General features: G+C 40.3%; 1 protein-coding gene across 2 annotated transcripts in view; it reads right to left on the bottom strand.

The window, feature by feature from the left end:
• ERBB4 (erb-b2 receptor tyrosine kinase 4) overlaps positions 1 to 16,660 on the bottom strand; it is a 1,102,749-nt gene that overhangs the window by 114,459 nt on the left and 971,630 nt on the right. For both annotated transcript variants that reach the window (XM_044302570.1, XM_044302571.1), the window contains exon 20: positions 9,867 to 10,052. In XM_044302570.1, the coding sequence (XP_044158505.1) occupies positions 9,867 to 10,052 (186 nt within the window). The remainder of the gene's footprint in view (positions 1 to 9,866; positions 10,053 to 16,660) is intronic.

The following is a 16,660-nucleotide window of genomic DNA, read 5'->3' as shown; positions in this document are numbered from 1 at the left end:
TCACTGTGCTGGTCACACCTAGGGTGGCTATACGTCCGGTTTTAGGCCAGACAGTCCAGTTTTCTGGCTCCCTGTTGTCCGTCCAGCGCAGGGCCTGGACGGACACAGGGATACCCACCCTATTCAGTAGCTCACGCTCAGACAGCAGCACTGCGCTTTCTGAGCGTGAGCTGGTGCAACTGACTGAGGCTTCTGTCATCCGCAGTCAGTCACTAGAGCCGCAGACATGGCTCCCTGTGGCTGACTGAGGGGGAAAGAAGCCCCACGACTGCCCCCAGCTCACCTTCCATTTAGAAACTTCTTCCCTCTCCTCCCCCTGTTTTTTTACTGGCCGGTGATTGGCGGTGTGGCTTCATGGGGGTGTGGCGTGAATACACTGGGGAGAGCGTGGTTTATCTGTTTGGGGCATGGCCGGTGAGGTCTGGCTTTCTGGGGTGAAGCCAGTGGCCACCCTAGTCACGCTACCCTGCACTGCTGTCTGCTCTCTCCCAAGATTCTTCAGGAAAAACTTTAACCCCTTCAACTGCACAGACTCAGGTCTGAAGGCTTTACTTTGTAGCTGCAGGCAGCGAGGAGACAAATGCTGGCACAGGAGCTGACAGACTGTAGTTCTGCAGAGCATTGCACAAGAACAGGTAGGGGTAAGATCCTGTGTGTATCAGCAGTGTCATTGTATAGCTGGGATTTGTAGTCCTACACAAACAACATGTTGATGAGTCTCCCAGCAGGCAGACATGTCACTCAGGGCAGCTCTTGTATTCACTCCCTTTGCAGTGCAGGGGGAGGGGCAAAGATTGTTATTGCATGTAAGCAAAGGGCCAGAAGAGAACCAGGGAAATTAGGAAATATACGTTTTTTTGTCCTAAAACTTGCTTAACTCAGTTATATATTGCTGCCCATCATATTTACAGTGCTATATATATTTTTTTTTTTTCATAACTCGGACAACCCCTAAATGCTCCTAGAGGCTACATACCAGATGGAGAGCATGCAGGGTCACATGTACTAATCAGTAATACCATGTAAAATTGACAAAAGCAAAACAAAACCTCACACTACTTCAATTGGGGACTACTACTGCACAATGTATGCAGAAATAACTGCCTCAAATGTGAAAAACAATGATACTTTCATCCATTAGAAATAATGTCCCTATAGAAGTAACTGTAATAGATTCCTACAATGCACCGAGGGGATATATTCAGATATTCAGAAAGAACTGAGCTCTGCTGGCATATGGTGAATACCTAATTTTTTGTGTGCAGTGATTAGCATAACTTAAAAAACTGTCATGCGTGCTTCAGGTATACTCTAGCAAGATTTGGCAATGCTAAGATGTAAAGATGGCCTTATGGAACCTGATTAAATCATCTTGCCTGATCCAAGATTCAGACAAGAGAAAAGCAGTTGTAGCAGAGCTAGTGATACCATGGTGTTGCATCGGTGGTTTTCTATAGAACTGCAAATACACTTAAAGGGGTTGTGCACCTTTCATTAAATGATGGCCTATTCTCAGGATAGGTCATCACTGGCTGATAGGCTAGGGTCCGACACCCCTCACCCCAGCCAAACAGCTGTTTGGCAAAAGCTCTGTCTACTATGTAGTGGAATGAACTTGTCACTGTAGGTAATAAAAGATGGACAACCCCTTTAATAAGATCTCTTAACTCACATTGAACAAAGGGAAGGGACAATTTTCCAATCCAGCTCTGCTGCATCTGTAATGTTGACACTAGATTTTTAACCTTTACGCAAGGCTAATGTACTGCAACACCTTTACTAAGTTTATAGTATAATGTACATGCTGAATAATATTTAACCTAGGAAACAATGTGCTCATAGAATTATAAAAAAGTTGTTGAATCCAGTTGTTAAAATGTTAGAATAATTTGTATTAAAAAGACCCTACCGACATCATTCCAAGACAGTAAGCCTCGTGCACGTGGCAGAGCCATGTACAGTGACTAAGCAACATGTGGCCGAAAGGTCTCCGTGTGTCCCCTTTGTGCAGTGCCATATATTGGATAAAATTGAGAAAATAATATGGCATCTGATGTGGCATTTATTTGTCTGGTTTGTATGGATACTTTGCGGAATGCCCCATGACGTGTATTATAGAAGTAATCTCCCCTAGAAGAAGCTTTGGTATGCCTCTGTGTATAATTGAAGGCATACAGATGTGTCCTTCCTTACTGGACATGTCCTGATATGTGTGTCATGAGATAACAAGCTTTTCTGCTTGTTGCTGCTCAAGGGTTATTGCTAGAATGCTTAATTGGTTTTATGAGAAATTTATGAGAAATCAGTCCTTAAAGAATGATTCTACAGAACAGTGGATAACTATTAGGTTAGCGGGGATCCTACCTCCAACCAATCACGAGAACAGGGGACCAGCTACCCCTCAGGACCCCCATGTGAATGGAGCAACAGGTTGATCATGCACATTGCCTCTCCATCCAAATCTATGGGACTTCTGGAAGTAGCTGAGTGCTGTACTCGTCTGTCTGCAGAAGTGCCGTAGAGATGAATGGAGTGGCAGGAGAGGCAGTGTGAATAACCGACCTGATGGTCCATTCATTTTGGGGGATCTTAAAGGGTACGGTGTACCTGCTATTGTTATTGGTGGGAGTCCCAGCAGAAGGACCCCATCAAATTTAATAGTTTTCCTCTATAGTGTGGATAGGGGATAGCCTGGCACAACCATTTAACTAAATTAGAACTAATTTAAGGATGAACACATCTGTACATGGATATAGTAGACCCACAAAAGTCTATGGGGGTCCCAATGGAGGGTTTAGTTAGTAAACAGCCTTAAACCGCTAAGACTCTACAGACTGTACAGATCATAAGGGAATATATTCATGCATATAATTATATTGATAGAATTATAGCTTTCTCTGGTTAAGGATTGTTTTTGCAATTAAATGAAGACATTCAATCATGTACAGTAACTTTTATCCTTAAAGGGAACCTGCCATTAGTTTCATGCTGCCCTAACCACAGGCAGCATGAAATGGCGACAGACTCCTTCATTTACCTTATGGCATTTTAGAGAAAGCATATTATTGAAAAGAATTGGACACGGGGAGAAATGCCACTGGGTGACGGTCTTATGGATTCTGCTCATCATAGAGAAGAGTGCCGGGTTATGGAGAGAACCATTGCTTCATAGTAAAGTATTAACTATTATATTTATATTTTTGCATATGAAAAATTATAAATAAGTTTGTATATTTCTATTAAAAGAAAATGCTTGTTCATTTCTCTAAGGAAAAAAAATATCAAAACGACAGACATCCTATAATATTATTCCTAATGTTATTGGCCTTCCAGTGAGTGAAGAACATTGGTTGCTGATTTAATGTCTTACTTACAGCTATCTCTGCATGCTAACTCATCAGCTACTCTCAATCATTGATAGGACCACCTCCAGGACTCCAAAGCTAAGAATAAGCAGAGATTTAGATGAATCTTTCCCCATAAACCACACATTTGCTCAGCTCCTCCTGCTCTGTTACATGCTGCCTACAGACTGCACTGCTTTTTTTCTCGGTCATAGGTTCCCTTTAATAATTTATTTCAGGTTTATACCAGGTCTATAGGCTTAGATATGACAAATACTAGTAGTTTACTTAGCTATTCATCTTTTTTCTCAAAGTTTGTTTTTCAGATTTATGTAGAGTGATCACACTTCTAGGATGCGAACAGTTAACGTGGTTAATTTACCACAAAACAAGAGTCTAAATACTTAGTGTTAAGCACAGCGGAATTAGATTTATTGTGTGTATACTGCAGTTGTTGGATAAGTAGCTTTCGAAAATCAATATTTAATTAGCTCACATACTGTTTTATTACAAGCGCCGCTGAGAATCGCAGAGTATTTTCTCGGCTGCCTTCCCAAGACACAGCTTTGGTTTCTCTGGAAACAGGCTCTAACGCACCGGGATTTCACCATGGGGGTTGGACTCCCCGATACCACAGAAGACAGAGATGTCACACTGTTTGCATTTTATCTGAACTTGTAAACAAGTCCCAGCTTGTGGGCTTTATTGTAGTGTAATGAGAAAAGGAAATTTTAGAGAATCTCCCACCTCAAGGATCCTTAGCCTGCCTTTTGCAAACCTAATGCTCTCTGCAGAGCGACCACAGCTGTCAAGTGGCAAGTGCTCTCTTGTCTGGCAACAGATGGGTCTTTATCTTCCATTTATTACAACATAATTAAGGCAGCAACTATATCATGATCTTCATTTTAATATCTCCAAAAATAATCTTTCTAATCTCAGAAGTGGACTAATTCCAGTATCGAAATAATGGGGCCATCTAAATTTAAATGTACCCATCTCGTGGTGCCTAAGAGCTAGCTGTACATAAACATCGCCATGCAGATTTAAACAATTCGTAAGTATTACCAGATGCTACACTAGTTCTGAAGATAGCTCAGGAACAATAGATGGTTATTTGTGGATTTGTCTTTTATGGTGGCCTTCACGTCAATTCAAAGACTTCTGTATGACCTTCTCAAACATGATAAAATCACTTCCATCATCTACATGAATCCACTGTGTACGTTTCAGGATGTCTGAACTGCACAAAGGTAAATCCTCAGACATATGTAGGGTGAACGAGGGAATAAGATGATTAGGGAGAAATAGTGTCTTGAATCTTCTGCTAATGCTGTAATAGGGACCACTGACCATAATTTGACCAATGATGTCTCCATATGTCACTTCATTCTATGCATACTCAGCATAGGATATAAAAATAGAGTAAAATGGTGGTTGGCTCACACTTAGATAATTACGGGCGGGTGCTGCAAACTCACAAATTGGGTGCCCGAACCCAAAAATAGATAGACAATATAGCAGAAAGAAAAAAGGAGTGAGCACTCACACTATCTGGACCATGGGGATAGATATTATTTAATTCTTAATTAATAATAACACCACTCAAATACATTAAAATCACATAAAATAACATAAAATAGAAAATGGTACCAACGTAAAATCACACTGGTGGGTGATAGTAGCGTAAGCCTTATATGATAAATTCACACTTGCCACCACCTCAGATTGAATGGTGGCAATAGAACCGCAGACCGTGAATACAAAGTCCCAATATAGATTCGTGTGGCTCCGGATTAAAGTGTCCACGTGTATAGAAATGTCTCTCAAACAAACAATCTCTCCACAGCTGGTACAGTATGTCCGCAAGGGGCTATAGGTATTAAATGCCCAATTCAAGTTCCTACCTTAGTCCAAAGTTCAAAGTTTTGCCAGCTGTTCTCCGCTGGGCTGTCCTGCCACGAGCAGCGAGTGTGCCGGCCGCTTCGGCGTCTCACGTCACAAGTCTCGTGTCGCTGACGTCACAATATCGCGGGAACACAGAGTTTGGCTGGTATGGATGGTAGGCAAATAATCAGACCTGTATTCAGCTCCTATGTTTTGGTGGAGTATTGATAGGATTCCTTATCGCATGGCCATGCAATGTATTATCTCAGAATCCAGTAGATTGGGTGGGCGCTTCTTCCAGTCACCAGACGCGTTTCGGGGCGTTCTACACCCCTTCCTCAGTGGTAAGAGCGCAAGACCTCCCACTCCACCCTTTATAGTCCTCTCGGCACTCACAAAAATCCGGATTTGGGACAAATGCATTCCATTGCGGTTTCAATCCGGTAATGATGCGGTTTTCCATAACCTCATTGCGTTTTATCATCAATCCAGTTGCAAACATGTTAAAATTGATATATACCCCATTCAAAAATCAAAATGACATGATATTATCAATAAAAATTATAAAATAGAAAATTTATGAAAAATTATGGAATAAAAACGATTGGTAACATTAATATAAAACACTAAAAATATAAATAAGTCCCTAATCATGCAGATTCATATATATTACGCTGAGAAATCCATAGTGCAAAGTCATATGTATACATTTTCATGGAGAAACTGATAGCAGCATGGGAAGATCAAAACGGACGTGTTTAGTGTGGGAGCCCCAACTCCGAGGGAAAGTCCCAGAACCCAAAATGGTAAACTCTGGGACCCACCATCGGAGACGGAACCCCCACCTTATAGGAAGCCGAAAATCTCCAGATCCGAATTCAGGCCTGCCGGTAGTAGGCAGCCAAATTCATAGATTAGTTTAGATTCGGCTCTGGACATCCTCTTTATATAGTCCCCACCTCTCCAGTGTTTATTGACTTTCTCTAACGCTGTAAAAAATAATTTAGACGGGTCCCTATTATGTACCTCATCATAATGTTTCGAAACAGAATGTTTTGCATAACCCTTTTTGATGTTGGCAATGTGTTCACTGATTCTAATCTTTAGTGTTCTTTTGGTTCTACCAATATACTGGCGTTTACACGGGCACTGTAGTAGATATATAACTCCAGATGTGTTACATGTGAGACAATCATTTATCTCCCATGTAAATGTATTGTGTGTCGAATGTACAGTAACTGTCTTTCTTTCTTGGAGGCTCATTTTACAACCTATACATCTCCCACATTTGAAGAACCCCTTTAGATTTAGAAAAGAACCCATAATGGATGTAGATTTTTTCTCTTTTACTGATGGGGCAATTTTTAGTTTTAGATTCGTGGCCTTTGTATATATTATTACCGGTGTACTTGGTAACTGGGCACACATACCAAAAACCGACGGCCAAGAACGGCTTCATCCTCTTTAGCAGCTGCCACCTACCACGGTGGCTATTAAATGTCCCCTTAGGCCAATTTCGAAGGCTCAAAAGGAATTGTACAGAAGAAGCTAGATTTGAGGAAGAAGCCGTTAAAATGAGACTCCAATTTTTAGAGAAGAAATATCCAACCTCTATCTTGGATGAATCTCTGATGAAAGTGAGAACTCTTGAAAGAAAGTCATTTTTTGAAATAAAAGGACCTATAGGAACATCTGGGGATTCCAAAACTGATATTAAGATGATCCTACCATTTAGTAGTAATTACAAGAAGATCAAGAGTATCATTACAAAACATTGGCATCACATATTGAGTGATAGGGTGATTGGCCCACAGTTACCAAGTACACCGGTAATAATATATACAAAGGCCACGAATCTAAAACTAAAAATTGCCCCATCAGTAAAAGAGAAAAAATCTACATCCATTATGGGTTCTTTTCTAAATCTAAAGGGGTTCTTCAAATGTGGGAGATGTATAGGTTGTAAAATGAGCCTCCAAGAAAGAAAGACAGTTACTGTACATTCGACACACAATACATTTACATGGGAGATAAATGATTGTCTCACATGTAACACATCTGGAGTTATATATCTACTACAGTGCCCGTGTAAACGCCAGTATATTGGTAGAACCAAAAGAACACTAAAGATTAGAATCAGTGAACACATTGCCAACATCAAAAAGGGTTATGCAAAACATTCTGTTTCGAAACATTATGATGAGGTACATAATAGGGACCCGTCTAAATTATTTTTTACAGCGTTAGAGAAAGTCAATAAACACTGGAGAGGTGGGGACTATATAAAGAGGATGTCCAGAGCCGAATCTAAACTAATCTATGAATTTGGCTGCCTACTACCGGCAGGCCTGAATTCGGATCTGGAGATTTTCGGCTTCCTATAAGGTGGGGGTTCCGTCTCCGATGGTGGGTCCCAGAGTTTACCATTTTGGGTTCTGGGACTTTCCCTCGGAGTTGGGGCTCCCACACTAAACACGTCCGTTTTGATCTTCCCATGCTGCTATCAGTTTCTCCATGAAAATGTATACATATGACTTTGCACTATGGATTTCTCAGCGTAATATATATGAATCTGCATGATTAGGGACTTATTTATATTTTTAGTGTTTTATATTAATGTTACCAATCGTTTTTATTCCATAATTTTTCATAAATTTTCTATTTTATAATTTTTATTGATAATATCATGTCATTTTGATTTTTGAATGGGGTATATATCAATTTTAACATGTTTGCAACTGGATTGATGATAAAACGCAATGAGGTTATGGAAAACCGCATCATTACCGGATTGAAACCGCAATGGAATGCATTTGTCCCAAATCCGGATTTTTGTGAGTGCCGAGAGGACTATAAAGGGTGGAGTGGGAGGTCTTGCGCTCTTACCACTGAGGAAGGGGTGTAGAACGCCCCGAAACGCGTCTGGTGACTGGAAGAAGCGCCCACCCAATCTACTGGATTCTGAGATAATACATTGCATGGCCATGCGATAAGGAATCCTATCAATACTCCACCAAAACATAGGAGCTGAATACAGGTCTGATTATTTGCCTACCATCCATACCAGCCAAACTCTGTGTTCCCGCGATATTGTGACGTCAGCGACACGAGACTTGTGACGTGAGACGCCGAAGCGGCCGGCACACTCGCTGCTCGTGGCAGGACAGCCCAGCGGAGAACAGCTGGCAAAACTTTGAACTTTGGACTAAGGTAGGAACTTGAATTGGGCATTTAATACCTATAGCCCCTTGCGGACATACTGTACCAGCTGTGGAGAGATTGTTTGTTTGAGAGACATTTCTATACACGTGGACACTTTAATCCGGAGCCACACGAATCTATATTGGGACTTTGTATTCACGGTCTGCGGTTCTATTGCCACCATTCAATCTGAGGTGGTGGCAAGTGTGAATTTATCATATAAGGCTTACGCTACTATCACCCACCAGTGTGATTTTACGTTGGTACCATTTTCTATTTTATGTTATTTTATGTGATTTTAATGTATTTGAGTGGTGTTATTATTAATTAAGAATTAAATAATATCTATCCCCATGGTCCAGATAGTGTGAGTGCTCACTCCTTTTTTCTTTCTGCTATATCAGCATAGGATATATATGCAGATGTGTTCTTCTTTACATTCCCTCTTGACTCAGCATATCTCGAGATGTAAGGCATGAGATTACCAGCTTTTCCCAAAAAAACGGATGTTGTGATATTCTATCATGAGATGTCTACCTATGGACATCGAGTAGTTGTGATGCAAATTCGCTGGGTTTGGTTAGCTAGTTGAAATATTTAATTGAATTTGTTTAATGAGAAATTGGATTATTATCCAAAAAGCATCAGAAGACATAAAACTAGGTATAAATGAAATGCTAGAGAGTTGACAACCAGAGTCTTCAAAAATATATACTGTAATATTAAAAGGTGTTTTCTGGGACCAATTTTTTTTTTTTACAATAAAGTGATTCAAAATACAGTCTTTTATCCCTTTGTAATATACAAACTGCTCATTATATTTTCTGGTGTGCTGGTTATGTGACCCCCTCTCTGATCTTAAGTTCACCTTGTAGATCGCATGCCGTACAGCCAAAAAGTGATCCATTCTGGCCTGCTTCTTCCCCCATGTATGTGTAACATCGGTGACGTCATGTACAGGGACCAGCTCTAGCGCTGTCGTATCTCTCTGTGTATCTTATGAAGGTGCTCTATGCCTTCATACGCTTTGGTATTGAGACCAAAACATTTACAAACTTTGGTCTGCTGTCACAAGAATAGGGTAGGGCCAGTTATGGATTTTGCTTTGCCTATCTTCCATAATTGGAAACCACCATGCATTTCACCATAAGACATTTTTTTTATGTATTTTTATTCTGTATTTTGAAACCATCGGAAAACATTTGAATAGAAATTTAAGCTATTAGGTAATGTACATCAGACACGTATAGTAGAGAGCTATGCACTTTATAAGCTAATTAAAACTAAACTAATACTTTTCCTACCAGGGAAGGAGGGTAATATGCCACAGAGAACAGAAGTTGGCTACTTCATATGGTAGTAAAGCTCTACTCTCTTTAGAATACACTGCTGCTTCTTTGATCAATTTTTGAAATGGTAATTATCGGTATTCCTTACCTTTGCTATCTGGACACACCAGTTAAGAAGAAGCTGAGAGCCAATGTTATCCTTGTGTTCATGTACATAATCCAAAAGGCATCCATGAGGCATTAGTTGGGTGACTAGTTGAATAGTAGGACTCAAGCAGACTCCAAGTAAGCGGACCAAGTGGGGATGATCCATGCTAGCCATAATCAGTGCTTCCTAAAATGAGAAACAATCCAGTTATTCCTAAGTAAAATGCTATTACCATAGAGACATCAAAGGAAATGTGTCATCAAAAATGTTATCTGCCAGTTAAAACCAGATAGAAACACACATCCTTTTTTATCTGTTTTTATTTTCTGATTACAGATTTTTACATTTAGTTTTCTGAACATGATTATGGAGGCGGCCATCTTGCCTGAGCTGATCCCAACAGCATTTAGAAAGCATAAAAAAAATTGCTTTACAACAACCACATGGGCCATACAGTAGACACAATGGTCAGGACTCAGGAGGTGACCTCTTTGACTTCTATGGGAGAGTTTTCTAGGCAGCCTCTGTGACCTGTGCAGCAGTAATTGTACAAGGAAAGAATAGATAGGATGTGAATGGTGGATTCTGCCTTATCTATACACAGAGGTGATATCTCCTTATGATTACAGGCAGGTTTAAGATAATATAAAACTGCAGTAAAGTGATCTGTACAGATCAATTATGAGACCTAGCGGACAGTGTGAAAACTGCAGGAATTTATGGTTTTTGTTTAAATATAGATATTTAAATGGAAAATTAAAAATAACCACCAAAAATTGCTTAAAAATATGTTAGGGTACTTTCACACTATCTGTTCAGAATGCATCAGGAGGTCTTCAGTTCAGTCTTTTTGACTGATCAGGACAGAGATAAAACCGCAGCATGCTACGGTTTTATCTCTGGCCAAAAAAACTGAACACTTGCCGGAATGCCGGATCCAGCATTTTTTTCCATAGGAATGTATTAGTGCCGGTGTTCTGCCACTTTTCTATACCCGGACAAAAGTCTATACCCGGAAGTGATGTAGCTGCACCGGAAGTCACGTGGACGCGTTGGAATCAGCTGGAGGAGAGGGTGTGCGCGCTGCGCAAGCGCATTCGGCTACAGTATGTTAATCTGGCAGAACGCCCCTGCATTTTCTCAGCCCTCCATTTCTTTTCTATCCATCTCTTTCTTTACCATCAATCTCTTTCTTTACTATCAATGGTGGCATAGAGTTAGTTTTAGCAAATGCAGAGCGCAGCAAATTAATGTAGATTACGGGCTCGCAGAGTTCTGCCAGATTACTATACTTTAGCCGAATGCGCTTGCGCAGCGCGCATGCCCCCCTCCTCCAGCTGATTTCAACGCGTCCACGTGACTTCCGGTGCAGCTACATCACTTCCGGGTATAGACTTTTGTCTGGGTATAGAAAAGTGGCAGAACACCGGATCTGGCATTCAAAATAAGGTGAAATATAGACATGATCGATCTGTTTTTCCAGATGACACCGGAAAGACGGATCCGGCATTTCAATGCATTTGTAAAACGGATCAGGATCCTGATCGTCTTACAAGTGCCATCAGTTGGCATACGTTTTGACGGATCCGGCAGGCAGTTCCGGCGACGTGTCTTAAAAAAAGAACAGGTTTACAAATATTACAATAGATATTTACAGAGCAGAAGAGGAAACATGGTTGGATTCACTGACTTCTTTCATTTTTTCTTCCTTTTACTTTCTTTTGTTGTCCCATTAATGCAAAATTGGAAGGATTTTCCAGGAAATAAATATTGATGACCTATCCTCAGGATACGTCATCAATATCAGATCAGTGGGAGTTCAACACCCGGCAACTTCACTAATCAGCAGTTTTTTGGGCAGCCCCTGGTGCCAAAAACTATACAGTGGATGGAAAGCTGCATCAATGTGTAGTTACTGGCACTGACATACTGCAGCTCAGCTCCTATTCACTTGAATGGAATGTGAGCTGCATTACTGCAGCATGTTCCCTATACAGAAGCCACTGTGTAGCTGATCAGAAGAGGTGCAGAGTGTTGGAACCCCACTGATATGATATTGATAACATTTATTTATTTAACGCACTTATATAGCACTGATATTCCGCAGCGCTTTACAGACATTATCATCACGCTTTCCCCAATAGGGCTCACAATCTAAGTTCCCTATCAGTATGTCTTTGGAGTGTGGGAGGAAACCAGAGTACCCGGAGGAAACCCACACAAACACGGGGAGAACATAAAAACTCTTGGTCAGATTCAAACCTAGGACCCTAGCACTGCAAGCCACCAGGGCTAACCACTGAGCCACTGTGCTGATGATGCTTACCACTGAGCCACTGTGCTGAGGATGCTTACCACTGAGCCACTGTGCTGATGATGCTAACCACTGAGCCACTGTGCTGAGGATGCTAACCACTGAGCCACTGTGCTGAGGATAGACCATTAATATCTAAATACCAGGAAATCCCTTTGAAGCATATGTAAGTCCCTGATTAGAACTCCTCAAACAATTAGCTAGAGCAGAAAGCTTCTGCATAAAATGCCTCCTATCCTGAAGTGTATGTAGGCCCATTGAGTTAGAAGTTTCATCAATTTGGAGCTTGACATCAGAAAATTGAGCTTTGGCCCTTATAAAGATATATTATAAAAATAGCAAAGAAGTGTAGACCTAAAATAACATGACGTTGAAAGTTGGAGGAGCATTTTATGTTTGTAGAAAAAGTGAAGATTAAATTATACTCTTAGAATTGCTATCTTACATAGCTTCCTCTATAAAGAAAAAGCAGATGTCTTGGTTATGCATTTTCCTGTCATAATGAGAAAGAAAAAAGGACATATTTTAGAAATCTGACATTGCTGAGTTGGTAAAAAGAAATCGAAATACTCGAACAGTTGTTGGGAGACGTACTGAGCGTTAGCACGTGTACAGAATTATAAATGCATTCTACAGACAGGACAAAGATAGACTTATTGAGAAGGAATCTTATAAGCTCTATAGGATGTTTGTAAAGTTGACAAAATCAATGGTTTTTTTTGGGTTTTGCAGAAAAACCTGGAGTGTTCTGACCATGTGGAAGAAAGATAGTTTTTTCAGTACTTACCCGTCGCTGGGCTGCCAGTGACACCATGTCTGCAGTGCTCAGACTGGCTGGGGACTCGTCCACTTAGGCTAGTTTCACACTAGCGTTCAGCTGTCCGCTCGTGAGCTCCGTTTGAAGGGGCTCACGAGCGGACCCGAACGCTTCCGTCCAGCCCTGATGCAGTCTGAATGGATGCGGATCCGCTCAGACTGCATCAGTCTGGAGGCGTGCGGATCCGTCCAGACTTACAATGTAAGTCAATGGGGACGGATCCGTTTGAAGATGCCACAATATGGCTCAATCTTCAAGCGGATCCGTCCCCCATTGACTTTCAATGTAAAAGTCTGGACGGATCCGCTCAGGCTAATTTCACACTTAGCTTTTTTTTTGCCAATATAATGCAGACGGATCCGTTCTGAACGGAGCCTCCGTCTGCATTATTATGATCGGATCCGTTCAGAACGCTAGTGTGAAAGTAGCCTAATGCCAACCATATGTGTTACCGGGACTTCCTGTTCAGCTGCATTTACTTTATATGCATCTGAACAGGAAGACGCAGGAACACATCTAGTTGGCCCCTGAGTGTAAGAGCCCGCAGTCAGTCTGAGCACAGTGGAGATGACTGCATTGGTGGCCCAACAAGAGATAAGTTAAACTATCTTTCCTCCACAGGGTCAGAACATTCCAGGTTTTTCTGCAATGCCTGGAGAACTGAACTGCTTTTAACTTTTTTATACAAGTTTCTGCATTAAATGGTTTGTCTTATCATGTCTCATTCCTATAAAAATACGATCCTGCTTCTGTCAATCCCCGCAAGCAGCTGAGTTTTCCAGGAGAAGCTCTGGCCAGCCAGACATTTTCCATACAATGACCTTTTCAGGGGAAATGTAATCTGACATGGTGTTCATTTAGATGAATGGCTGTTCTTGTTTTGGCTTGAGTCTACCATGGGAGCCACTTTTAGAGAGTGGTTCAACATTCTGTCTCATAAAGGGGGTTCCAAGCAGGGGAGATCACTCTTTGATGTCCATATGCCCAAATAGTGCCTGTGGACAGGAGATATTTCCATGAGACCACCACTTTAAGATTGAGTATCTTAAATATATAGAGATGGCACACTGCTATAGAGCATGCCATAGCCATGTTTATTTGACTGTGAAATTATTTGCAACTTGAGCTAACATGGTAAGGGTTCACATCATCTATGAGTATGGAGTATAGATAGATATTAGGTGTAGTCTAATTCATCAAGGCCACCTAAGAAGCTTCCAGAACATTCATAGATGTGGAAAACATACAAAGTGCTCTAAATATAGTATGTCAAGCTCTTCTGATATATAAGTACTGTATGCAGTATACATATATAGGTCTTTCAGCCCCTGCTTTACTTATGATACTTCCAATACCAATAGATTAGTTGAGTTCATCCTCTCCTTGATATACATGCTTCAACAAAAATGTATTGCAAACCTAATTGCAATAGCATTTAGCAAAAGGAAAGGCATTGCAGCTTTTCATCACACAAAAGTTTTTTTTTTTAACAACAGATAAGTTATATATTTTTTATATTAACCAGGAGTACATAGCCTTTGTTGTTGAATATCAGGGGGTAGAAATGATTGCTATCAGAGTTCGATTCCAGCAGTTCTTTGAAGAGTGAGAAAACACAATCACATTGACCGAACAAAGAGAAGCGATTAAGCGGACTCCCCATGTGGGATCTCTCTATACACAACGCTTTGTGGACGCACAATACAGAATCATTAGCCAACACCTAGGGGACTCTTTACAGCTTCAGGTTTATGTTTATCTTCCAGGATTTCCATTACCACCTTCTCCTCGCAGATAGTCACACCTTAAGTTATGGAACAGCTGGATATTACGGCCAACGCCAAATGAAGAGGTGCTAGTTACACAATCCAATTTTCAGAGTGCAGGGTCATCATATTAATGGAGAAAACAAGATATAATGACTTTAAAAAAACAAACAAAAAAAAAACATTGTCATTGTAGTCTGTGTCTGAATTTTAGAATCCAAAAACAGGCATATGTTTTGTGAGTATTCTAGCAGATGAGGCCTTATTTTTGTTAATGCTGTCAGTGTTGGAAAGAGTATTACGGTACTTAGAATAAAACACAGTCTCCAGGCTAAAAGTAGCCTAGTAAAACCAGTGGTCAAAGATTCTAAAACAAGACCGCATTCTCCATTGAATCATATCCAAAGGTCCAATCAAATATTATGACATTATGTACTATATATAATTACTACAGGATTACATAAGAATATAATGTAATCTTTAAATATTAATACTGCACTTTTGCTGACTTCCAGTGGGTACAATATGGATGTAAGAGACTTAAAGGGGTTGTCTCACTTTAGCAAATTTTCCCCATTAATGATGGAGAAAAAGTTAATACAAGGGACTTACTAATGCATTGTGATTGTTCATGTTGCCATCTTTGCTGGCTTAATTATTTTTTCTATCACATTATACACTGCTTGTTTCCAGGGGTTATGACCACCCTGCAATCCAACACCAGTGGTCGTGTTCGCACACTATAGGAAAAAGCTGTGGCTGTAAACCCTGGAAATGAGCAGTGTACAGTATAATGTGATGGAAAATTAATCAAGCCAGCAAAAGAGGCAACATGAACAATTACAATACATTAATATTGTCTACACAATAAATGCCATTTGCAGAAGTGAGAAAACCCTTTTAATACATTCAACCTAAAGAAGCTCTCTAGGTAAAACTGATATGTTGTGTTATGCCTACTGTAGGTGGGGTATGCAGAAAATATTGATTCAGGTTTGCCCAGAGTGTTAAAGTCACGTTAAAATTGGAAAAACACTCTTTCTTTTACGTCACTTTGTTACTGTAGATTTTTAATGTGTGTCTGCAGTAAATCTAGTTAGCACACAATTCAGGGTGCACAATTGCATTTTAACCCTTTAGTGACAAAATACATTTTCGCCTTAAGGGACAATAATATTTCCCCCCTTGGTGTTCTAGCTGTCATAACTGTAATTTTTTCGTCTAAATTCTTTTTTTATTTTTGCTGGATTAGTTGTAAGTTTTTTAGGAACCATTTTGGGGTATATATATTGTAGTAAATAATGTTCAATATTTGTATGGGGAGAGATGAAAAAACAGCAATTTTAACATTATTTTGTGGATTTTTTTACAGTGTTCACTGTGCGGTAAAAATAGCATAACTTTATTATGTGGGTCAGTACAATGATGATTATGGCACTTTTCTATATATTTTTACTATTTTTCCTGTCCTCAGGCAGGCTGTCAGCTCTATAACTGCTCCACCTCCTCCTCCAGACTGAAGAGATGGGGGCAGCTAATCTCTGGTTTGGTATCAGCTAGAGATATGGGCCTTGTATTGTTTGAAAGTTGGCATTCCAAGCATTTAAATGATTATCTTCACTACATGGGAAGATATCACTGTTAGAAATCAGGATGCAGTGAATGCAGTTGAAAGTGAAAGTAAAAGTAGTTTTTTATCAATGATTATTACTGGCTTGATTTCTAACAGTGATATCTCCTTCTTATCTTAGGCTAATGCTAATTCTGATCTTGTTTGAATGCCTGGAATGGCAGCTTTCAAACAAGACCAGGCTACCAATCAGGAGATATCAGCTGCAAAAGTAGCCCCCCCTGCCCATTTGCCCAAGCCCAGCTGGGGCAGAACAGTTAAGCATTT

This window comes from Bufo gargarizans, chromosome 8 (assembly GCF_014858855.1).
Source record: "Bufo gargarizans isolate SCDJY-AF-19 chromosome 8, ASM1485885v1, whole genome shotgun sequence".
NCBI lineage: Eukaryota > Metazoa > Chordata > Amphibia > Anura > Bufonidae > Bufo > Bufo gargarizans.
This window is presented reverse-complemented; position numbering and strand designations above follow the sequence as displayed.